Source organism: Chiloscyllium plagiosum, unplaced genomic scaffold (assembly GCF_037043375.1).
Source record: "Chiloscyllium plagiosum isolate Xiang-an unplaced genomic scaffold, Cpla_swu_hap1 HiC_scaffold_19, whole genome shotgun sequence".
NCBI classification, from domain to species: domain Eukaryota; kingdom Metazoa; phylum Chordata; class Chondrichthyes; order Orectolobiformes; family Hemiscylliidae; genus Chiloscyllium; species Chiloscyllium plagiosum.
This window is the reverse complement of record NW_028270157.1, coordinates 43,575,692-43,601,217: the sequence shown is the minus strand read 5'-3', so window position 1 is coordinate 43,601,217 and position 25,526 is coordinate 43,575,692. Positions and strand designations below refer to the sequence as shown.

General features: G+C 41.1%; 1 protein-coding gene across 4 annotated transcripts in view; it reads right to left on the bottom strand.

Annotated features, from left to right (window-relative positions):
* Positions 1 to 23,599, bottom strand: part of fbxo7 (F-box protein 7) — a 42,769-nt gene extending 19,170 nt beyond the window's left edge. Inside the window, exons 1-3 of one of the 4 annotated variants that reach the window (XM_087997269.1) lie at positions 23,469 to 23,599; positions 7,186 to 7,368; positions 2,084 to 2,147 (exon numbers count right to left, since the gene is read on the bottom strand). In XM_087997269.1, coding sequence (XP_087853395.1) covers positions 2,084 to 2,147; positions 7,186 to 7,252 — 131 coding nt within the window. In that variant the 5' untranslated portion in view covers positions 7,253 to 7,368; positions 23,469 to 23,599. Of the gene's footprint in view, positions 1 to 2,083; positions 2,148 to 7,185; positions 7,369 to 22,932; positions 23,193 to 23,468 lie in introns of those variants that run through there. The other 3 variants (XM_087997270.1, XM_043709417.2, XM_087997271.1) reach the window with 3 other exon arrangements.
* Between the last annotated feature and the right edge of the window lie 1,927 nt (positions 23,600 to 25,526).

The following is a 25,526-nucleotide window of genomic DNA, read 5'->3' as shown; positions in this document are numbered from 1 at the left end:
AGAGAGAAAGAGAGAAAGAAAGAGAAAGAAGAGAGAAAGAAAGAGAGAAAGAAGAAAGAGAGAAAGAAGAGAGAAAGAAAGAAAAGAAAGAGAGAAGAAAGAAAGAGAGAAAGAAAGAGAGAAGAAGAAAGAAAGAGAGAAAGAAAGAGAGAAAGAAAGAGAGAAAGAAAGAGAGAGAAAGAGAGAAAGAAAGAGAGAAGAGAGAGAGAAAGAGAGAGAGAAAGAGAGAGAGGAAAGAGAGAGAGAAAGAGAGAGAGAAAGAGAGAGAGAAAGAAAGAGAGAAAGAGAGAGAGAAAGAGAAGAAAGAAGAGGAGAAAGAGAGAGAGAAAGAGAGAAAGAGGAAAGAGAGAAGAAAGAGAGAAAGAAAGAGAAAGAAAGAGAGAAAGAAAGAAAGAAAGAAGAGAAAGAAAGAAAGAAAGAAAGAAAGAAAGAAAGAGAGAAAGAAAGAAAGAAAGAAAGAAGAAAGAAAGAGAGAAAGAAAGAGAGAAAGAGAGAAAGGAGAAAGAGAGAAAGAGAGAAAGAAAGAAGAAAGAAAGAAAGAAAGAAAGAAAGAAAGAAAGAAAGAAAGAAAGAAAGAAAGAAAGAAAGAAGAAAGAAAGAAAGAAAAGAAAGAAAGAAAGAAAGGAAAGAAAGAAAGAAAGAAAGAAAGGAAGAAAGAAAGAAAGAAAGAAAAGAAAAGAAAAGAAAGAAAGAAAGAAAGAAAGAAGAAAGAAAGAAAGAAAGTATCTGAGTTTGTGATGGAGCATATGCGTATACATACTCACAAACCCCCCCACACTCTCAGACATACTCCATCACACTCTCACACACACACGCATCCACACAAGTCTATGGAGTGAATTTGCATTTGCAGAACTGTATTTGCAGATACATTTTATGTTGTTCCAAAAGGCACACAATCTGTAGGCAGTCAATCTGTGATATTTTATATATTCCTACTTTGTAAATAGAACCAGTCTGATTCAAGCTTGGAATACGGACACACTCTAATCTCACACCTTTAATGCATTGTCTGAGTGAGATGTCACTTTTTTTTGTAAAATCTTGTTATCTTGGAAATTTGACTTGAAAGAAATTCTGGGATTTACATTATTATAAATCGAAATCTACAACGCATTCTAAAAGATGAAAAACAGCAATATAGGTTTGTTCAATATATCACATCAGTTGTATGACACAATGATCTTGTGCTATAAATTCTGTGCCTATGATCCTGCTTCACTAGCTACCTGACAAAGGAGCGGCACTTCCCAAGCTTGTATTTCCAAATAAACCTGCTGGACTATAACGTGGTGTGTGATGTTTAACTTTGTCCAATCCAATCCAACACCAACACCTCCACATCAAGATGATGAGAGGCATAGATAAGAGTGGATAGCCAGAGACTTTTTTCCAGGGCAGAAATGGCTATCATGAGGGGGCATAATTTTAAAGATGATTGGGAGGAAGGTTTAGGGGAGATGTGAGAAATAGGTTCCTTACACAGAGTAGTGGGTGTGTGGAATGCACTGCCGGCAGAAGTGGTAGAATCAGATACATTAGGGACATTCAAGCACCACTTGGACAGGCACATGGATGATAGTAAAATGAAGTGAATGTAGGTCAGATTGATCTTAGAGTAGGTTAAAGGTTGGCATAAAATTGAAGGCTGAAGGGCCTGTACTATGGGTGTCAGTGTAGGGCCAGTGTTTGTTGCCCAGCTTTAGTTAGTTACTCTTGAACTGATTGCATCCCTAGGTCATTTAAGCGTCAACCAATTTGTTGTAGGAGTCATGTGCAGGTCAGACCAAGTAAAAATGCCCACCCTCCCCACCTCCAAACAGTGGTCAAACCAGATCACCCATTCCCACCCTGCCACATCAAACTCAATCTAATCTAATCCAATCCCCCTTCCCATGCTGTCAGATTCAAGCGCCCCAGGTCAGTCACCCAACACACTGTTGGATCAAATTTCTCCAGCCCTCTCCAACCTACCATAAACACCTATCTGCCCCACCACCCAACACCCTACCAGCGGGCATCCCACTAACCTGACATTCTACCCACTCAGCACCCTAACAACATACTTACATTCCATACTTACTCTTTGACAGCAGCTGTCAAAGTGGTTGTCAGGATTTTTAATTTTGAGAATGTGCAACTGAAAGCTGTAAAAAAAAAAAGGGGGTGTAGTTTACCTTCCTCTCACAGGTCTGCACCATGAAAACCCATCAGAATGGAAATACGGTTCAGCATTTAGGAGGCAGCCCTGAATGGAATGTCCTTTCAGTAAGCAGAGTTCCCTTATTTTGTAATAAGCAAGGGCCAGAGTGGCAATCTGTGCAAGATTATGCAGTGAAATCTGCCCATATAGCCTAATTTGTCAGAAGTAACTATTTTACCTAATTTTATTTGAACAATCCAATGTCACTGATTTAAATAGAGACTTTCAGAAATCAATTTTCTTGGGCAATTCCTCTCAAATGTAGAACGATGGGGATTCCACAGAACATGGTTGTCTGACCAACAGATTATCTGCCCTCTTATTTTTAATTCTGGATTCTAGATTCGTCATGGTCTGGACTCTCCCACCTTTTGGAGAAGTAACAAAGAGGATTGATGAGGGCAGAGCAGTAGATGTGATCTATATGGACTTCAGTAAGGCGTTCGACAAGGTTCCCCATGGGAGACTGATTAGCAAGCTTAGATCTCATGGAATAGAGGGAGAACTAGCCATTTGGATACAGAACTGGCTCAAAGGAAGAGGACAGAGGGTGGTGGTGGAGGATTGTTTTTCAGACTGGAAGCCTGTGATCAGTGGAGTGCCACAAGGATCGGTGCTGGGTCCTCTACTTTTTGTCAATTACATAAATGATTTGGATGCAAGCAGAAGAGGTACAGATAGTAAGTTTGCAGATGACACCCAAATTGGAGATGCAGTGGACAGCGAAGAGGGTTACTTCATTGCTGTGGTTCTTTCGCCGAGCTGGAAGTTTTTGTTGCAAACGTTTCGTCCCCTGTCTAGGTGACATCCTCACTGCTTGGGAGCCTCCTGTGAAGCGCTTCTGTGGTGTTTCCTCCGGCATTTATAGTGGCCTGTCCCTGCCGCTTCCAGTTGTCAGTTTCAGCTGTCCGCTGTAGTGGCCGGTATATTGGGTCCAGGTCGGCGAACAGAACCACAGCAACGAGCACCCGAGCTACAAATCTTCTCTCAAACTTTGAGGGTTACCTCAGATTACAACAGGATCTGGACCAGATAGGCCAATGGGCTGAGGAGTGGCAGCTAGATAAATGTGAGGTGGTGCATTTTGGGAAAGCAAACCTTAGCAGGACTTAATGTAAGGTCCTAGGGAGTGTTGCTGAACAAAGAGACCTTGGAGTGCAGGTTCATAGCTCCTTGAAAGTGGAGTAGCAGGTAGATACGATAGTGAAGAAGGCATTTGATATGCTTTCCTTTATTGGTCAGAATATTGTGTACAGGAGTTGGGAGGTCATGTTGTGGCTGTACAGGACATTGGTTAGGCCACTGTTGGAATACTGCGTGCAATTCTGGTCTCCTTCCTATTGGAAAGATGTTGTGAAACTTGAAAAGGTTCAGAAAAGATTTACAAGGATGTTGCCAGGGTTGGAGGATTTGAGCTATAGAGAGAGGCTGAATTGGCTGGGGCTGTTTTCCCTGGAGCGTCGGAGGCTGAGGGGTGACCTTATAGAGGTATACAAAATTATGAGGGGCATGGACAGGATAAATAGGCAAAGTCTTTTCCCTGAGGTCAGGGAGTCCAGAACTAGAGGACATAGGTTTAGGGTGAGAGGGGGAAGATATAAAAGAGACCTAAGGGGCAACTTCTTCACGCAGAGGGTGGTACATGTATGGAATGAGCTGCCGGAGAAAGTGGTGGTACAATTGCAATATTTAAGAGGCATTTGGATGGGTATATGAATAGGAAGGGTTTGGAGGGATATGGGCCAGGTGCTGGCAGGTGGGACTAGATTGGGTTGGGATATCTGGTCGGCATGGGCGGATTGGACCGAAGGGTCTGTTTCCATGCTGTACATCTCTATGACTCTATCATACAAACATTCTTCCCACTTTCGCCCATCATCACATCTTTTAAGTCTTTTAAACATACTAGCCAGTGCCTACACTGCCCCCAGGATTAGCTGATATATTCAAACCCTGATGTGCACTATTGTGCTCCCCGTGGCTCATGACTGAAAAGTTGAAATAACTCCTTAATGGCCTGCCTGTTAACCCAATGAGCTCAAAAAGCACATAGGGTCACATTGATGTACAACATGGAAAGAGTCCCTTTTGTCCAACTCCTCCATGCCGACCAGATATCCTAACTTAATCTAGTCCCATCTGCCAACACTTTGGCCCATATCCCTCTAAACCCTTCCTATTCATACACCCATGCAGATGCCCTTTAAATGCTGTCATTGTAGCAGCCTCCCCACTTCCTCTGGCAGCTCATTTCATAAATGCACCAGCTGTATAAAAAATTGCCCCTTATGTCCTTTTTAAATTTTACTCCTCTCATCTTAAACCTATGCCCTCTGGTTCTGGACTCACCCATTCAGAGAAAAGACCTTGTCTATTCGCCTTACCCATGCCCCTCATGATTTTATAAACCTCTATAAAGGTCACCCCTCAGTCTCCACGCTCCAGGGAAAACAGCCTCAGCCTATTTGGCCTCTCAATATAGTCCCTCCGACCTTGGCAACATCCTTTAAATCTTTTCTGAACCCTTTCAAGTTTCACAACATCCTTCCTAGAGCAGAATTGCACACAATATTCCAAAAGTGGTCTAACCAATGTCTTTTACAGCACAACATGACCTCCCAACTCCTATACCCGATGCCCTGACCAATAAAGAAAGCATACCAAATGCAATTTTCCCTATTTTGCATGGGAAGGGAAACAGCTCCCATGAAAGATAGAGAGCTCCTGGCTCTCCTCTTCCCATACTTACTACAAAAATTGCCTCAGATTCCAAAGGCAGTGTGATCCGTTCCACATTTTACCAATCCGATTTTCTGATTTTTAGCGCTTACTTGCTCTTGGTTATTTCCTTTCCCCCACCCCACCCCTCATTCAAACTGTTCCATTTTGCTAACTTTTCCTCTTTCTACTCATTCCTGCCACTTCAGCTGCATGCATTTGCTAATCTTTCATTCACTTTATTCTTGTTATTAACTCGTTAATTAGTGTAACTATCTTGCCATATTTCTCTCATGACTATTTTTACTTTCTTCTGCTCCTCTTTGCACTGTTACTATTTATTTGCTGCTAGTGTTCATCCTTTGTTTTAGGTCTGAAGAAGGATTACATCAATGTCTCAAATTATGGAGAATGTGGTATCCAACTTCACACAATAAATTTAAAAAGTGTAAGGACCGGTCTTGCCAGTCTCAATGTAACCAGGGTTAAGTAGAGTTCACTGGCAGCTATGATTGGCTTGTTAGCAGTCAGGCAACCTGCAGAGAGCTGGGAATAACTCCATAAAAAGTATCTTTCAGTTATTTGAAGAAATATGAATATAAATACACAAATCATAGTTTTAAATCAATTTTACAATGCACAATTAAAGACACTATGAAATAGGAAACAGAAATAGTTTTACAGAGGCCTAATCCAAAAAAAACCCAAGTATGTTTAAAAGTACTCCTTGTAAATGTCCTAACATCCCTGTGCGTAAACAGAGGACCTTAATTTTCCCCAATAACAAGTCAGTTAAAACAAATCAGGAACAGATCAGAGATTTTGCAAAACATATTTGAGTTACATGATTTTGTAGAATCATCACCAAAACAAAATTTTCATAACTTTCTTTATACATAAGCAGATTTCTATTCTTAAATAGAATCAAAATATTTTTGTTCAATTTATGTTTACTGTGATCAAAATTAATGTTTTTTTGGGGGGATAGTTTACTGCATTCAATATTAAAAGATCTTACAAATAAATGTCTGTTCATAAGGTTAGCATTAAACATTGAATTTCCAACTATTTTAATGAAGAACACGGTTGATTTAAGATGATTTATCAAATCTTTTAAAAGCTTTGTTCAGGTGGAGTGAAACCTGAATTCCAGTACAGTAATTGTAATTTGCGCAAGTTACAAACAAAGATATTTTCACAGATGGAAAATAAACTGGATCATGAGCCAGAGGAAGAGAAGTTAAAAGGGACCAAATACTTGATCGAATAGTTCCAATTTCTCAGCTCCAAATCACAATTGCAAATTGCAACATGGTCTCAGCACACATCTCTAAAGGACAATACTTCACACTTTTTGCTGCCTAAAACACCATGCACATCCTGACCCTTTGATGAATCCCTTACACAGCAATTTATCAAAGACTTGCCAACGCACACATATTACATTCACTTTATTATTCTTGTCTAACGTTGTGTTTATCTTCAAATAAATAGTAACTAAATAAATCTTCTTTTAAATCTGAAAATAAATAGTACTGATTTTTAAATTAATAAATAGGCTGTTTTTGTGCTGAAAATGTCTGTTTATTTATAATGATATGGAGGTGCCAGTGTTGGACTGGGATAGATAAAGTTAAAAGTCACCCAACACCAGGTTATATTTCAACAGGTTTATTTGGAAGTACTAGCTTTTAAAGCACTACCCGATGAAGGAGCAGTGCTCCGAAAGCTAGCACTTCCAAATAAACCTTTTGGACTATAACCTGGTGTTGTGTGATTTATATTTATAACGAATTCACACCTTAGTCACCGAAACTTTGAAACTATAATTTTGAGTGATTCAACATTAATAGATAAACAGAATTAGCAAGGTTTCAGTTCCTGTAATAAACTCTATTGGCATAGCTTGCTACCTTGACATCCACCAGCAGGATAAATTTAACATAGTAGTAACAAAACAGAAATTTGTAGAATAGCACAACATGCCAACTGAGCAAAAGCCTAAACTTTCTCATAGCCTGCTCATACTTACAATTTCCAATAAGAATTACACGGTATCAGTTGCGATTTCCACTATACCTCTATGTTCTAAAATTATCAACATGGTCAATAATTTGTTGGTTGAGCATCATAAAAACATTTCAGTCAGTAAAATAACCCAGTCGACAACATGAAAATAAAGACCTTTCCCATATCAAACCATATTAACAGCACACTTAGTATATTTAATCATAAAAACAGCAAAGTGATTCTGCTTCACTTGCCTGTATCCCATGGATGGTAAAAGACAGTTAGTAATCTTACTGCGCAGGTCAGCGAGAGTAGGCTCATCCTGCTCCAACTCCACCCAACCTCTCTGTCTTTGAACTCGCACACGCAGTTTCATTGCAGCTGACTCAACATGAAGTTGTCAACTGCTGTTGGAATTTCTGCAGGTGCAAGAGGAGCTGGAGGTAAGAGAGAGATTAAAATTACAGTATTGTTCTGAAAAAATATTGAATCATTTTTTAACTGAAATGCTTGTTACTAGGTTTTGTGGCATTCGTGATAACTTTGACAACATACACATTGAAACACCAATGGTGTCATGGAAATGTACCAAATTAAAGGACTATTAAGTGTGAAAAGAGCAAATGAACAAATGGTCACCTCTACCACAGTTAGAAAGAATAGACAGTCACAGTTACATCCAAAGTGGGAGCTCTAGACAGGCTGGAACATATCATAAATGAGAATATAATCCTTGAATAATGTGTTAATTAAGATCAGGGTCATGAGAAAGTGTGAACAATTTATACTCTAAGCATCCACTGACATTTCATAGAAACATCATAGTCTGCCATAATTTAAAAGAAAGCATATTATTTTTCTTTTTTCATTCTAGCATCACATGACAAATTTATACTGTATGTTTCACATCCTAAAGATTCCCCAATTATTTTTCTAAAGTAAAGTATCCATCTCGGCCCCACAATCAGCAATGAGGAAAATGACCAGTCATTAATGACTAGGTCATTAAGAGAACTCCCTGCCTCCTTTGACTAGTGCTTTTGTTTCTTTATTTATCTGTACAAATAGACATCGTTATGAAGGTGTAGGTGTGTACTGTACCTTTAAGAGAGTTGAAAAGCTACCAAGGATTGACAAAGCAAAGAGTCCTGAACAAGGTAACAATGTAACACCTGGGCGAAACAAATAGCAGTAGATGGGTTGCCATGGAACAAAAAGAAATTCAAATTCAGCCAGTTTAAATTATGCCCCAAGATACCAAAATCCAATCAAATTTGAATTTAGTATTTTGATAATATTAAAAACAATGAAAGGATCTGATGTTTTCAGGTAGAAAACCAGACATTTTGAACAGTTAGGGAAAAAATTGCTCTCTGAAAGGTACCTGTCTTGGGGAATGTGCACTGCAGAACATAGAGGCCGACCTGGAGAGAATCTACAGAGGAAAATCAGCAAAGCCGACTGGCTTTGAAATGTGATTTTTTTTTGTAAATCTTAATCGGGAATTTTTTTAAAATTGGACTAGTTTTGTAGAGTGGGAGGTAAAAGATAGGTTTAAGAGAAAGGAGTTGTAAATAGTAGTTGGTTTTAATATTCTCTGTTGCACATAAAGAATAAAGTTGTTAATTTTTTTCTTTAAATAGTGACCTCTGGGATAGTTCTTTGCCTCTTAAATTTTAACAGATTACAGCACGAGGTGAATCTTTTCTGTGTGGCTGGTTTAAATTAGCAGAGAGGTTTACCCCGTGTCCTAACAGTTTGGGGGCTTTCATCTGCGATTTGAACAGGTTTAGACAGATCCAGTCTGAGATTTGGACAGATTTGAATAGATTAGGGATATAAAAAAGCCCAGTAGATTTAAACACTTTCCGGTTAGTTTCCTAGACCTTTAAATAAAACGTAAGTGAGACAATTTGTTTAATTTCGGTGACTTGGAGAGACTTGTAGACTTAAAAGTGAGAGAAATGGCTCTTAAAATTGCTAAAGGGGTTCTGGGATTTGAAGGCGAGTCTCAAATTTGCCAAGAAAGTTTAGAAGGAAAGAAAAAGGCCATACTTTTAGAATTAGCAAAGAGGTTAGATTTGAGTTCAACCAAGGACAAAAGCTGAAATTGTAACGGAATTGCTCAAACACTTAGATGTGTCAGAGAAACAGACAAGTGCAGTCGAGGAAGAAAATTTAAATTACAATTAAGGTAAATGGAGTTAGAAGATAAACAAAGGGAGAGAGAAAGTGAGAGAGAAGAAAAAGAAAGCCAGAGAGAAGAAGAGAGAGAAGATTCCTGGCTGAGCAAAGAGAGGAGGAAGGGAGAGAGAAAAAGAGAATTTGAACCAGAGAACCAGTGATTTCGTCAGCAAAGTCAAGTTAACAGGATGGAGATTAAAAGAGAAGGTAGTGATATATACAAATATGTCAAAACTTCAACACATTTTGATGAGGAAGAATTGAAAACTTCTTTATTTCATTTGAAAAATTGGCTGGAGTGGTCCAAGGATTTATGGGTAATGCTAGTTCAGACTCAACTGTCAGATAAGGGGTCAAGAGATTATGAAGAGGTCAAACAGGCTATTTTAAGTGCTTATGAATTAGTACCAGAAATGTATAAACTGTGGTTCAGAAACATAAAGAAGGAACCAGGTCAGACTTACATTGAGTTAGAAAGAATTCAACATTGTCATTTTGATAGATGGGTGTGTGCTTGAAAGATAGATAGGCCCTATGAGGCTCTAAGAGAGATAATTCTGCTGGCGGTGTTTAAAAACTTACTCCCAGAGTTTATAAGAATTCACATTGAGAAGCAGGAAGTTCAGGAAGTGAGAAGGGCAGCTGGATTAGCAGATAAGTACATGTTGGTGCATAAGACAAGCTTCCGACCAGAATTTTGTTCTCTGAGGGATAGAAGTTGGGAGAAGGTAAGATTCTACACTACGAAACCAAGAGTAGAGTAAGAATTTACTAGTAAGAATTTACCATAGGTTAAAAAAGAAGCCCAAAAGGGTGGAAAGGAGGTGAAAGGCATCAAGTGTTTCCACTGTGGTAAAGTGGGACACGTAGTCACAGTGCTGGTTGTTAAAGAAAGGAACTGTGGGAAAAGATGTGGGAAAAGAAGTTCAGCCAGTGGCATTAGTGAAGGTAGTAAAGGAAACCCCAAGAAGAGCTGAGGAGCTGCAGGACAGTGCACAGCCTAGGCAGGGGCTGGTATGAAGTTATTATCTGATCTCTATAAAGAATTTGCCTCTGTGGGTAAGGTTTACTCAGAAAGAACAAGGAGAGATGGGCAAGTAGTTATAATTTTGAGAGACACAGGATCTAACCAGTCGCTGATAGTATGAGATGAGTAAACTTGCACTTTTTCTGATCTGTTACCTTAGAGTGTGGTAATTTGTAGGATAGATAGACAGAAATTTAGCATTCCCCTATGTAAATCAGGTTGGAGTGCCAACTCAAGATTGGGGAGATTACAGTGGGAGTGATTGACAGGGTGTCAATTGCAGGAATCCCGTTTGTTCTTGGGAATGATTGGGCAGGGTCCAAGGTGGGAGTGACATCTCTTGTTGTGGAGAAGCCTAAGGAAGACCAAGAAACTGAGGAGTTAAAAACGGAAATATCCTGGTATTTTCCCAGACTGTGTAGTAACCAGATCCCACTATCATAAGTCGCAGCACAAAGCAAAAACTAAAGAGAAAGATGAAGGAAGGAGTTGAGGTTCAGTTAGCGGACACGCTGTATGACATAATGGTGCAGGAAAAACCTGAACAGGCAGAGGGTCAGACAGATGTATTTAGCCCCGAAAGGCTAAGGGACTTGCAGCAACAGAAAGACAAGATGATAAAAAGACATTTATGTGGATGCATACTCCAAAACAGAGGCAGAGAATATTCCAGAGGGTTATTATCTGAAAGATAAAATCCTAAAAAGGAAGTAGAAACCACAGCAGGTCAGCACAGAGGAGAAATGGGCCAAAGCATACCTGATTGCATTAACAGTAGCATATAGAGAGAAAGTGTTATGGGTAGCACATGAACTATCTGTTGGAGGTCACCTAGGGATGAAAGGCTAAGGTACAAAAACATTTTTATTGGCCTGGAATGTACAAGGACGTGGTTAACTTTTGCCGTACATGTCATAAGTGCCAAACGGTAGGTAAGCCACAGGCGGTAATAAAACTAACACTTTTGTTGCCAATTCCTGCATTTGAAGAACCTTTCACATGGGTTATAAATGAGTGTAGTCCTCCAGAGAGAAAGAACTGGAGAAACAGGTGTTAGTTACTGTCCCGCAGAGCGAGGAATCAAATCCAGATGGTGTGGATTTTGATGTGCTTCAAAATAGATTAAATCTTTGAGGAGTGGGATAGGTTAGTAAACTATCTGTCTCACGAGCATAGAACACAGTTGAAAGGTTTGTTACAGCAGTATAAGTACATATATAAGAATCAGATGCTATTGTACATGACATAGGGAAAACTGCTCCAATAAAACAACACCCTATCACCTTAATCCTTTAAAAGCCGGATAGCAGGAGGTGGAGGCAATACTCAATAAGGATATCATCGAACCAAGCCATAGCGAGTGGAGCTTGCCGATTGTTTTAGTTCCCAAACCAGACAGGACTCAATGTTTTTGCATGGATTGCATGGTAGGTCAACGCGTTACAAAATCGGACTCATATTCAATTCTAAGATTGGAGGACTATATCAAGAAAGTTGTTGAAACTTTATTGCTGGAACAGCACAGCAGGTCAGGCAGCATCTAGGGAACAGGAGATTCGACGTTTCGGGCACAGGCCCTTCTTCAGGCCCTACTTTGATCTCCAGCATCTGCAGACCTCACTTTCTCCTATATCAAGAAAGTTGGACAAGCCAGTTACGTTACCAAGGTGGACTTACTGCGTGGTTACTGGCAGGTACCTTTACCAGAGATGATAAAATAAATTTCTTCATTTATAACCCCAAATGGGCTATATCAATTCAAAGTGATGCCCTTTGAAATGAAGTACCCACCACATTCCAAAGAATTATGAATAGAGTTGTGCCTGGGTTAACAAACTGTGCAGTCTATTTGGACAATGTAGTGATCTTGAGTAAGTCCTGGAAAGATCACATGGTACAGTTGGCAGACCTCTTTGGCCAACTACGAGAAGCAAAACTGGTAATAAACATCAAAAAAACGGAATTCGCGAAAGCGAATCATTAACTGATTTGCTGAACAACAACACAAAGTTTCGGTGGACCGAACGATGCATTCGACCATTTGAAAGCAATATTAACCACTGCATCAGTTTTAGCTACACCAAACTTTTCAAAATCTTTTAAAGTTGCCATAGATGCTCGTGACATAGGAGTCGGAGCTGTACTACTACAGGAAGATGAGGATGGGATTGAACTGCCAGTTGGTTACTTTTTGAAGAAACTCAACATCCACCAGAGGAAATATTCCATAATCGAGAAAGAACTATTGAGTTTAGTATTGGCCTTACGACATTTTTAATGTGTATGTCATGAACAACGTGTCGGAGACAGTTGTGTACACAGATCACAGTCCTCTTACATTCTTGGAATGCTTTAAAAATTAATTTACATGTCGTACATGTTGCAGTTTGTAAATATGTAATTGCAAATGCATTATCGCGCATTTAACTGGAAAACAGTAGATAAGATTGTCATCTATTCAATGTTAATAAGTTAATATATGTCATGATATTGTGGTTAAGGAATAGATTAAAAAAAAGCCATCTTTTCATTATGATGGTTCTTTTTTCTTAAGGGGGGGGCGTGTTATGAAGGTGTAGAGATGTACTGTGCTTTTAAGAGAATTGAAAAGCTAGCTACGACTGACAAAGTTCAGAGTCCTGTACAAGGTAACAACGTAACATTTGGTTGAAACAAATAGCAGCAGATGGGTTGCCATGAAACAAAAAGAAAGTCAAATTCTGCTAATCAGTTTAAATCACGCCCCAAAATACCAAAATCAAATTTGATAGTATTAAAAACAATGAAAGGATCCGAAATTTTGGGGTATAAAACCAGACATTTTGAACAGTTAGGGGAAGAATTGCCAAAAACCAACAAATGCAGACTGCTAGCTGAAGAACTCTCTCACAGGTACCTGTCTTGGGGAGTCAGTGCAATAGAACATCGAGGCCAACCTGGAGAGAATCTACAGAGCAAAGTCTGCAAAGGAGAATTGGTAAAGCTGACTGGCTTTGAAACGTGATTTTTGGTTGTAAATCTTAATCGGCATTTTCTTTAAATAAAAAAATCGGACTGGTATTGTAGAGTGGGAGGTAAAAGATAGGTTTAAGAGAAAGCAGTTGTAAACAGTAGTTGGTTTTAATATTCTCTGCTGGACTTAAAGAACAACAGTTGTTACATTTTACTTTAAATAGTGACCTCTGGGATAGTTCTTTGCCTCTCGAATTTTAACAGATTACAGCACGAGGTGAATCTTTTCTGTGTGGTTGGTTTAAATTAGAGAGGTTTACCCCATGTCGTAACAAATGCAGGCACTCATTGTAAAAGCTCAGCTAAAAGACATCACATCTATTAGGATGCCATTCATTACTTTCATCAGTTACCACTGCTAATCTTACTTCAAAAGGAGCTAAATATTCACAATTTTTATAAGTGATCCAAATTACACAAAGTCAGGATATTTGAGGGATAACAGCCTCAATTCGCTGACCAAGGTGATCTAGGAAAGTAACAGCTGTCCCGTGTTCTCCTTCAAGCACAAGCTTTGGATTTTAAATTTTTTTTTCCTAACCATGCTTTAAAAGTTTGATTACCATCTGACAAAATACAGAAGATGCATTTCTACAGGCTTACAAGTCATGGGAGACCCAGTCCAAGGGCTTGAATCACACGGAGCAAACATAGATGGTTACAGTAAGGCCAATTAATACCTCATGATCTCATGCTGGAGTTTCTAAGTGCAATGTCCTCAAACCAAGCATCTTCGTTTGCTGCAAAAAGATTAACTCCTTACGATCAGTAATGGGACCATATATGAATGATTCTACAGTGTTCAATCATTTACATTTACTCACACAAGTTTACTAATTCTGATCTCACAGAATAAGGACAAATACATAGTCTTGAACTGACATGTCAGACAATGCCCATCACCTTCATCTTCAATTCATGAATCGCCACTGAACATCCCTGGGTTTTATCGCTAAACAGAGTTAACGAAGCCAGCCATTGTAGCAACATAGCTATAACAAAGTGGGAATGGCTGGATATGTTCTGACAAATACCACACCAAATGGTTCCTCAAAGCCTCTTCACTTCATATAAGCTTCAAATTAGCAGCCTGATTAAATGCTTACACAGTGTTAGGATATGTCTAATAACCAATCAGGAAATCTGACTGACCATCTGCTTGCCACTTAACAGTCCTCTCCCATGGCATTTAGTAATAAGGTATACCTACTGTCTGTTTGACACTGCAGAAATTCACTCCCAAGCTTACTTCAACATCATCTTCCCAGACCAATGACTTCTTAAACCAAAGAAAACAGCAAGATCATTAAACTTATCAGCACCATTAAGTTTGTCACCAAAATCTACATTATGTCAACTTGGATAGAAGTAACAAAAATAAGCAAAATCATGCAATTTCAAACTTTCAGATTTTTGGCCTTTGACTTGGCACACACCTTTTTGGTCAAGTATATCCTGTTCCACAGACTACTTGCAAGGAAATAACATATGCACACAGGGCTTTCATTCATTCAAGTTTGTTTAAAGATTACAACATCCTCTGGCTTTTGTGTCTCAGTCATGACTTAGTTGATCACATCCTTGCAACAGTGAACTTCAGGTCCCAAACATCCAAGGAAGTGCTGTATTGTCAAAGGTACCATTACTTGGAGGATTTAAATCAAGCCCTCAATCACCTCAAAGATTTATGCGAAAGAGCTCATTGGTTTATTTTGAAGAGTAATTAAATTATCCACAGTGACCTGGCCAATGTTTATCCCTCAAGCAAATCACAAAATAAGATATGGCTATTTACATATTATGAATAGCAGGAGCTTGCTCTATGAAAACTATCTGCCAGGTTTCCTGCACCAAAACAAGTGCTACGCAAAAAGTACATAATTTGCTCTCATGGATCATTCTGTAAAGTACTATAACTCCATATTTTCGAATGTAATATGATAACCAAATTTCTTTCATGCACCCTTGAGGACTTGAGAGAAAGTGAGGATTGCAGATGCTAACGATCAGGTCGAAAGGTGTGGGGATGGAAAGGCACAACAGGTCAGGCAACATCCAAGGAGCAGGAGAGTTGACGTTTCAGGCATAAGCCCTTATACCTGAAACTTTGACTCTCCTGCTCCTCGGATGCTCCCTGACCTGCTGTGCTTTTCCAACACCACACTTTTTGACCCCTGAGGACTTGCTACGGGATTGTACATCACTGCCTCAGCCAATCAACATCAACGTTTTTTTTTTCTCCCGATATAAATTTCAATATCTGAAACTTGGCATTCATGCACCTTTCCCTATGAGTGCGAGAGAAAAAGCTTCTACTCCATACCTTTCTTCAGCAATGAAAAGAAATGTATGTTCTTCCAAAGTCAAAAAAACCAAATGTAGTTGAAATTCAGAATATGACGAAAGGCAAACGTTGATAAGAAAGAAAACAATAAAATATTAAAACAAATAAGAAAGGGATGATCACCTTATTGGGATTGTATTATAGATCCCCAAGTAGTCAGAGCAAAATTGAGAAACAAACTTGTAAGGAGATGCCAGCTATCTGTAAGAATAATAGGGTAGTTATGGGTGGGGATTTTAACTTTCCAAACATCGACTGCGACTGCCATAGTGTTAAAGCTTTGGACGGAGAGGAATTTCTTAAGTGTGTACAAGACAATTTTCTGATTCTGTATGTGGATGTACCTACTAGAGAAGGTGCAAAACTTGACCTACTCTTGGGAAATAAGGCAGGGCAGGTGACGGAGGTGTCAGTGAGGGAGCACTTTGGGGCTAGTGACCATAATTCTATTCGTTTTAAAATCGTGATGGAAAAGGATAGACCAGATCTAAAAGTTGAAGTTCTAAATTGGAGAAAGGCCAATTTTGATGGAATTAGGCAAGAACTTTCGAAAGCTGGTTGGAGGCAGATGTTCGCAGGTAAAGGGACGGCTGGAAAATGGGAAGCCTTCAGAAATGAGATAACGAGAATCCGCAGAAAGTATATTCCTGTCAGGGTGAAAGGGAAGGCTGGTAGGTATGGGGAGTGCTGGATGATTAAAGAAATTGAGGGTTTGGTTAAGAAAAAGAAGAAAACATATGTCAGGTGAATCCTTAGAAGAGTATAAAGGAAGTAGGAGTATACTTAAGAGATAAATCAGGAGGGCAAAAAGGGGACTTGAGATAGCTTTGGCAAATAGAATTAAGGAGAATCCAAAGGGTTTTTACAAATATATTAAGGACAAAAGGGTAACTAGGGAGAAAATAGGGCCACTCAAAGATCAGCAAGGCGGCCTTTGTGTGGAGCCACAGAAAAAGGGGGAGATACTAAATGAATATTTTGCATCAGTACTTACTGTGGAAAAGGATATGGAAGATATAGACTGTAGAGAAATAGATGGTGACATCTTGCAAAATGTCCAGAATACAGAGGAGGAAGTGCTGGATGTCTTGAAACGGTTAAAGGTGGATAAATCCCCAGGACCTGATCAGGTGTACTCGAGGACTCTGTGGGAAGTTAGAGAAGTGATTCCTGGTCCTCTTGCTGGGATATTTGTATCATTGATAGTCACAGGTGAGGTGCCGGAAGACTGGAGGTTGGCAAACATGGTGCCACTGTTTAAGAAGGGCGGTAAAGACAAGCCAGGGAACTATAGACCGGTGAGGGGTGGGCAAGTTGTTGGAGGGAATCCTGAGGAACAGGATGTACATGTACTTTGAAAGGCAAGGACTGATTAGGGATAGTCAACATGTCTTTGGAAATCATGTCTCACAAACTTGATTGAGTTTTTTGAAGTAGTAACAAAGAGGATTGATGAGGGCAGAGCAGTAGATGTGATCTATATGGACTTCAGTAAGGCGTTCGACAAGGTTCCCCATGGGAGACGGATTAGCAAGGTTAGATCTCATGGAATAGAGGGAGAACTAGCCATTTGGATACAGAACTGGCTCAAAGGTAGAAGACAGAGGGTGGTGGTGGAGGGTTGTTTTTCAGACTGGTGGCCTGTGACCAGTGGAGTGCCACAAGGATCGGTGCTGGGTCCAGTACTTTTTGTCATTTACATAAATGATTTGGATGCGAGCAGAAGAGGTACAGTTAATAAGTTTGCAGATGACACCAAAATTGGAGGTGCAGTGGACAGCAAAGAGAGTTACCTCAGATTACAACAGGACCTGGACCAGATGGGCCAATGGGCTGAGAAGTGGCAGATGGAGTTTAATTCAGATAAATGCAAGGTGCTACATTTTGGGAAAGCAAATCTTAACAGGACATATACACTTATTGGTAAGGTCCTAGGGAGTGTTGCTGAACAAAGAGACCTTGGAGTGCGGTTCACAGCTCCTTTAAAATGGAGTTGCAGGTAGATAGGATGGTGAAGGCGGCATTTGATATGTTTTCCTTTATTGGTCAGAGTATTGAGTACAGGAGTTGGGAGGTCATGTTGTGGCTGTACAGGACACTGGTTAGGCCACTGTTGGAATATTGCTTGCAATTCTGATCTCCTTCCTATCGGAAAGATGTTGTGAAACTTGGAAGGGTTCAGATAAGATTTACAAAGAATGTTGCCAGGGTTGGAGGACTTAAGCTATAGGGAGAGGTTGAACAGGCTGGGGCTGTTTTCCCTGGAGCATCGGAGGCTGAGGGGTGACCTTGTAGAGGTTTACAAAATTATGAGGGGCATGGATAGGATAATTAGGCAAAGTCTTTTCCCTGGGATTGGGGAATCCAGAACTAGAGGGCATAGGTTTAGGGTGAGAGGGGGAAGATATAAAAGAGACCTAAGGGGCAATGTTTCACACAGAGGGTGGTACATGTATGGAATGAGCTGCCAGAGGATGTGGTGGAGGCTGGTACAATTGCAACATTTAAAAGGCATTTGGATGGGTATATGAATAGGAAGGGTTTGGAGGGATATGGGCCAGGTGCTGGCAGGTGGGACTAGATTGGGTTGGGATATTTGGTCGGCATGGATGGGTTGGACTGAAGGGTCTGTTTCCATGCTGTACATCTCTATGACTCGAAGTGTGATGAAAGGAGAGGCAATGGCTTGAGTTGGAAAGAATATGTTGGCTAAGCAAGCCCAAGTTACATGGTCAATATCCCACCATGACTTGGAGGAGCCAGTGTAGGACTGGGGTGGACAAAGTTAAAAATTGCAGAACACCAGGTTATAGTCTAATAGGTTTATTTGGAAGTACTCGGAGTGCTGCTTAGAGTCATAGAGTCTTGAGGTGGTTGTGAAGCAGGATCATAAGACACAATCTACAGCAAATGATTAAAGTATTTTAACTCAAACCTATACAAAGTAATAAAGTAATTAACTAAGCAGAGATGGCTGGGCAGGTGATGTGCTGTAGCTGTATGATGTGGGAGCTGGCTGATCCCATTGTGAATGGCAGTGACCACATCTGCAGCAAGTGTTGGTTGCTGGAAGAACTCCGGCTCAGAGTTGATGATCTGGAATCTGAGCTTCAAACACTGTGGCACATCCGGGAGAGGGAGGGTTACCTGGATGCTTTGTTTCAGGAGGCACTCACACCTGGGAGATTAAGTAATTCACATTCAGTTAGTGATCAGGGACATCAGAGTGTCACTGTAAGTGAGTTCAGGAGTGCAGGAGCCTCTGCCCTTGATCTTGTCCAACAGGTATGAGATTCTTGCTCCCTATACGAATGAGGAAAACAGCTCTGGACAGGATGAGCCAGCTGACCACGGCACCATGGTGCAAAAAGCCATTCAAAAGGGGGGAGCAAAAAGACAAGTAGTTGTTATAGGGGATTCTATAATTAGGGGGACAGATAGTATCCTATGCAAGCCAGATCGGGAGTCTTGCATGGTGTGTTGCCTGCCGGTGCCAGAGTGCGGGACATCTCCAACCGGCTTGAAAGGATATTGAAGCGGGAGGGGGAGGATCCAGTTGTTGTGGTCCACGTTGGGACTAACAACATAGGCAAAGCTAGGGTGGAGGATCTGTTTGGGGATTATCAAGCACTAGGAAGGAAATTGAAGTACAGGTCCTCAAGGGTCATAATCTCCGGATTACTGCCTGAGCCACATGCCAATTGGCATAGGGATAAGAAAACTAGGGAAGTAAACATGTGGCTAAGGGATTGGTGTGGGAAAGAGGGATTCCACTTCATGGGGCATTGGCATCAGTTTTGGAACCAGGGGGATCTGTATCGTTAGGACGGTCTCCATCTGAACGGATCTGGTACCAATGTTCTAGCGAAGAGGATAAATAGGGTGGTCAGTAGGACTTTCAACTTCTGAGTTGGGAGGAAGGGAAAGTGAAAGCGACAGGGAGTATGAAGTTAAATGGAAAGGTAAGCAGGAGGATAGCATGTATGCAGGTGGATTTAACCTTGAGGCAGATTAGGAATGCAACAAAAAGGAAGGATAACCTCAGACATCTTATGATTTCCAATATCTCTAATGATAAGAATGTTAGCATTAAGGCACTTTACCTGAATGCTCGTAGCATTCGTAACAAAGTAGATGAACTAACGGCACAGATCATCGTGAATTATTATGATGTGGTAGGCATCACAGAGACATGGTTGCAGGGGGTTCAGGACTGGCAGTTAAACATCCAAGGATTTACAACTTATCGAAAAGACAGGGAGGTGGGCAGAGGGGGCAGGGTGGCCTTGTTAGTTAAGAACAAAATTAAACCTATGGCACTTAATGACATAGGGTCAGATGATGTGGAGTCTGTGTGGGTGGAATTGAGAAACCACAAAGGCAAAAAAACCATAATGGGAGTTATGTACAGACCTCCCAACAGTGGTCAGGACCAGAGACCCAACATGTACCGGGAAATAGAAAAGGCATGTCAGAAAGGCAAGGTCACGGTAATCATGGGGAACTTCAATATGCAGGTGGACTGGGTAAATAATGTTGCCAGTGGATCCAAAGAAAGGGAATTCTTGGAATGCTTACAGGATGGCTTTTTGGAACAGCTTGTCATGGAGCAGGCTGTTTTGGACCTAGTGCTTTGTAATGAACCAGACTTTATAAAAGATCTTAAAGTAAGGGAACACTTAGGAAGCAGCGATCATAATATGGTAGAGTTCAGTCTGCAGTTTGAAAGAGAGAAGGCAAAATCGGATGTAATGGTGTTACAGTTAAACAAAGGTAATTATGAGGGCATGAGAGAGGAACTGACGAAAATCGACTGGAAGCAGAGCCTAGCAGGGAAGACAGTAGAACAAAAATGGCAGGAGTTTGTGGGTATAATTGAGGACACAGTACAGAGGTTCATCCCCAAGAAAAGAAAGATTATCTGGGGAGGGATTAGACAGCCATGGCTGACAAAGGAAGTCAGGAAATGTATCAAAGAAAAAGAGAGAGACCCTATAAAGTGGCCAAGAGCACTGGGAAATCAGAAGATTGGGAAGGCTACAAAAACAAACAGAGGATAACAAAGAGAGAAATAAGGAAGGAGAGGATCAAATATGAAGATAGGCTAGCCAGTAATATTAGAAATTATAGTAAAAGTTTCTTTCAATACATAAGAAACAAACGACAGGCAAAAGTAGACATTGGGCCACTTCAAACTGATGCTGGAAGGCTAGTGATGGGAGATAAGGAAATAGCTGGAGAAAGATGTGCAGGTCAGGTGAATTGGCCATGCTAAATTGCCTGTAGTGTTAGGTAAGGGGTAAATGTAGGGGTATGGGTGGGTTGCGCTTTGGCGGGTCGGTGTGGACTTGTTGGGCCGAAGGGCCTGTTTCCACACTGTAATGTAATCTAATCTAAACTTAATAAGTACTTTGCGTCAGTCTTCACAGTGAAAGACATAAGTAATATCCCAACAATTAAAGGGAGTCGGGGGCTGAGTTGAATATGGTTGCCATTACAAAAGTGATAGTGCTAGAAAAGCTAAAAGGTCTTAAAATTGACAAATCTCCTGGCTCCAATGGGCTACATCCTAGAGTTCTGAGGGAGGCGGCTGAGGAAATAGCGGAGGTGTTGGTTGAGATCTTTCAAAAGTCACTGGAGTCAGAGAAAGCCCCGGATGATTGGAAGACCGTTGTTGTAACCCCATTGTTCAAGAAAGGATCAAGACAAAAGATGGAAAATTATAGGCCAATTAGCCTAACCTCGGTTGTTGGTAAAATTCTAGGATCCATCGTTAAGGATGAGGTTTCTAAATTCTTGGAAGAGCAGGGTCAGATTAGAACAAGTCAACATGGATTTAGTAAGGGGAGGTCGTGCCTGACAAACCTATTAGAATTCTTTGAAGAGGTGACAAGTAGGTTAGACCAGGGAAACCCAGTGGATGTGGTCTATCTAGACTTCCAAAAGGCCTTTGATAAGGTGCCACATGGGAGGCTGCTGAGTAAGGTGAGGTGGTGTTCGAGGTGAGCTACTGGCATGGATTGAGGATTGGCTGTCTGACAGAAGGCAGAGAGTTGGGATAAGAGGTTCTTTTTCGGAATGGCAGCCGGTGACAAGCGGTGTCCCACAGGGTTCAGTGTTGGGGCCGCAGCTGTTCACGTTATATATTAATGATCTGGATGAAGGGACTGGGGGCATTCTAGTGAAGTTTGCCGATGATACGAAGATAGGTGGACAGGGCAGGTAGTACTGAGGAAGTGGGGAGGCTGCAGAAGGATCTAGACAGTTTGGGAGAGTGGTCCAGGAAATGGCTGATGAAGTTCAATGTGAGCAAATGCAAGGTCTTGCACTTTGGAAAAAAGAATACAAGTATGGACTACTTTCTAAACGGTGAGAAAATTCATAAAGACCAAGTACAAAGGGATCTGGGAGTGCTAGTCGAGGATTCTCTTAAGGCAAACATGCAGGTTGAATCCGTGATTAAGAAAGCAAATGCAATGTTGTCATTTATCTCAAGAGGGTTGGAATATAAAAGCAGCGATGTGCTACTGAGACTTTGTAAAGCTCTGGTTAGGCCCCATTTGGAGTACTGTGTCCAGTTTTGGGCCCCACACCTCAGGAGGGTCATACTGGCACTGGAGCGTATCCAGCGAGATTCACACGGATGATCCCTGGAATGGTAGGTCTAACATAGGAGGATCGGCTGAGGATCCTGGGATTGTACTCATTGGAGATTAGAAGGTTAAGGAGAGATCTAATAGAAACTTACAAGATAATATATGGCTTGGAAAGGGTGAACACTAAGAAATTGTTTCCGTTAGGCGGGGAGACTAGGACCCGCAGACACAGCCTTAAAATTAGAGGGGGTCAATTCAGAACAGAAATGTGGAGACATTTCTTCAGTCAGAGAGTGATGGGCCTGTGGAATTCATTGCTGCGGAGTGCAGTGGAGGCCGGGACGCTAAATGTCTTCAAGGCAGAGATTGATAAATTCTTGATGTCACAAGGAATTAAGGGCTACGGGGAGAATGCAGGTAAGTGGAGTTGAAATGCCCATCAGCCATGATTAAATGGCAGAGTGGACTCGATGGGCCGAATGGCTTTACTTCCACACCTATGTCTTATGGTCTTATTACGTGACATAATGATACATTGAACAAACATGGATTGTCAAGTCTTTCATTTTTTAGAATGGATTGGCTGGTTTCATATCTTTAATATGTATGTAAATCCCAGAACTTCTTTTAAGTCACATTCTCAAGTAATTTAAGGTTTTATAACAAAAGGTGTCATCTCAGCTCAGCCAGTACCTTAAAAGGTGACAGTCAAATTGGTTCTATTTACAAAGTTATATATAAGTCATATATAAAATTATATATAAATATTATAAATATTAAAATTATACATAAAAATATATATAAAAATTATATGACAAAGATTATATGGATTCACTACCTGCATTGACTACTTGCAGATTCTGCATTTTTTGAGCAAAATATAATGTATCTGCAAATGTAATTCTGCAAATCCAAGTTCACCCATAAAAGATGAAAGATTTAACAATCTCGGTTTGTTCACTGTAATCTTTTGCGGTAAATTCTGGGTCGTATGGTCCTGCTCCACAACCACCTAACGAAGCAGCGTCTCGAAAGCTAGTGCTTCCAAACGAATCCGTTGGTCTATAATCTGGTGTTGTGTGATTTTTGACAATATCCCACCAACGTTTGTAGGAAATACACACGGTGACATTACACAACAAAAAAGACACGTTGATTTACTGGATCCTATTATGAGCAATTTCACTTTCGTTTCTGAAGTTCCATACAGCTCACGCACAAAACCTCTTTGCGTTCACAAACTGCACTGCCCACACAAGCCTGCGGCCCTGAGCCAGCACTGAAGCTGCATTGACAGACTGCCATAAAGCCGGATGCAGCAGGCCGCTCCTGGGGCCTAGTTCTGCAACAGACCGAGCTCCGGGTGATACTTACAGGTAACGGGAAAGAAAGGGCAGGCCGTCTGCTCTGCTCTGCTGCGCTGCGCTCAGGCTCTCCGACTCGGCTGGGATGGATATGTCAGCCGCAGTCTGTTCCCGGTCACTATGGTGATTATTACCGCCCACCCCGCAACCAGACACCCGCGTTAGCCCCGCCCCGCCCCTCCCCCTCCTCCACGCTCCCCTCCCCCTCCTCCACGCTCCCCTCCCCCTCCTCCACGCTCCCCTCCCCCTCCTCCACGCTCCCCTCCCCGCCAGCTGAGAGGCGGGGCCACCAACTCCATCGACTGCGCCTGCTCCTACTGTAACCAATCCGGCGCATGCTCACAACCCTCTCTCTATGGGGTTGGAACAGCAGTAATACACAGTCCAGTACTGGAGAGAAAACTAAAACTGAAATTGCTGGAAAGGCTGAGCAGGTTCTTGCAGCACCTGTGAAGAGAAATCAGAGTTAACGTTTCGGGTTCGGTGACCGTTCCTCAAAACTAATGGCAGTTAGGGAAATGTCGGTGTATATGCAGAAGATAGAGTGGGGGGGAAGGATTATTGGAGAGGTTAGCTGCACTGATGTCGATCACTCAAAGACTTCTCACTAATTTTTAAAGTGTATGGTGCATGATTTGAGCTTTGCTTATATTCAACGATTCACTCTCCGCTGTTCTTAAGAAGGCTCACCGGGACTCAAAACGCACAGATGCTTCCAGACCTGCTAGGTTTTTCGAGCAATTTGTGTTTTTGTGTCAGCCTGCACTGCTGTTTGTAGAAGAGATTTACAAAGATGAATGACCCTCTGACAGAAATCAGGGCGGCACGGTGGCTCACAGCACCAGGATCCCAGGTTAGATTCCAGCCTCGGCGACTGGCTGTGTGGAGTTTGCAGTTTGCACATTCTCCCGTGTCTGCATGGGTTTCCTCCCACAGTCCAAAGATTAGGTGAATTGGCCATGCTAAATTATCCATAGTGTTAGGTGCATTGGTCAGACGGGAAATGGTTCTGGGTGGGTTACTCTTCAGAGGGTTGGTGTGGACTTATTGGGCCAAAGGGCCTGTTTCCACACTGTAGGGTATCTGATCTAATACCCTCACTTAACCTACTCAACGTATCTATTTGCAAACTCTGTAACATCCTCACAAGTTTTTTCCTACCTTTACTCATAATATCATAAACAAATTTGGTCCTTTTCCCAACTCGCAATCATAAATAATTCAAGCTCTAACTCTGATCCCTATGGCATTCCACTTGTTTGCTAACCTGAAAATTATCAATTAATCCTGGCAAAGAAATACAAAAAACTGCATTCTGAAATTCAGGACAAATGAGAAATCCTCTTCGAGGGTCTGTCCACAGCAATCGGCATGCCAACACCTTTCTTGCATTGATTTCTGGTTCCAGACGTTGCTATCGCACATGGACCTCATAAGTAAGAATAAAAGAAAAATTAGCAGGCATGCTACCCAAACGCCATATGCTCTTATCTAAAGCACTAACCATTTAAATTGCACCTTGTTGAATGTCTTTTTCAAAATCCAAATAAACTGCATCTGTTGGTTTCTTTTATCCACCCTGCCTGCTCCATTCTGTAAGAACTCTAATAAATTTGTCAAACTATTTCCCTTTCATAAAGCTATGTTAACGGTGCTTGATTGTATTATGATTTTATAAATATTTTGCATCTTATTAATGATGGATTCTAGCTGAATTGGTCTGAAATTTCATGCTTTTGTTCTCCTTTCTTTCTTGAATGCAAGTGTTATGTTTACTATTCCACGGGACCTTCCAGAATCTAGGGAACTTTGAAATGTTATAACAATACATTCATATATTTACAGCCACTACTTCTGAAACCCTAGGATGCCGGCCATCAATTACAGGTCTTGCAAGTCTTTAGTTTTCCCAATGTGATAAGACCATAAGATCACAAGGCATAGGAATCAAAGTAGGACAGTCAGCCCACTGGATCAGGATCAATGGTGCTGGAAGAGCACAGCAGTTCAGGCAGCATCCAAGGAGCTTCAGCAAAATCGACGTTTTGGGCAAAAGCCCTTCATCAGG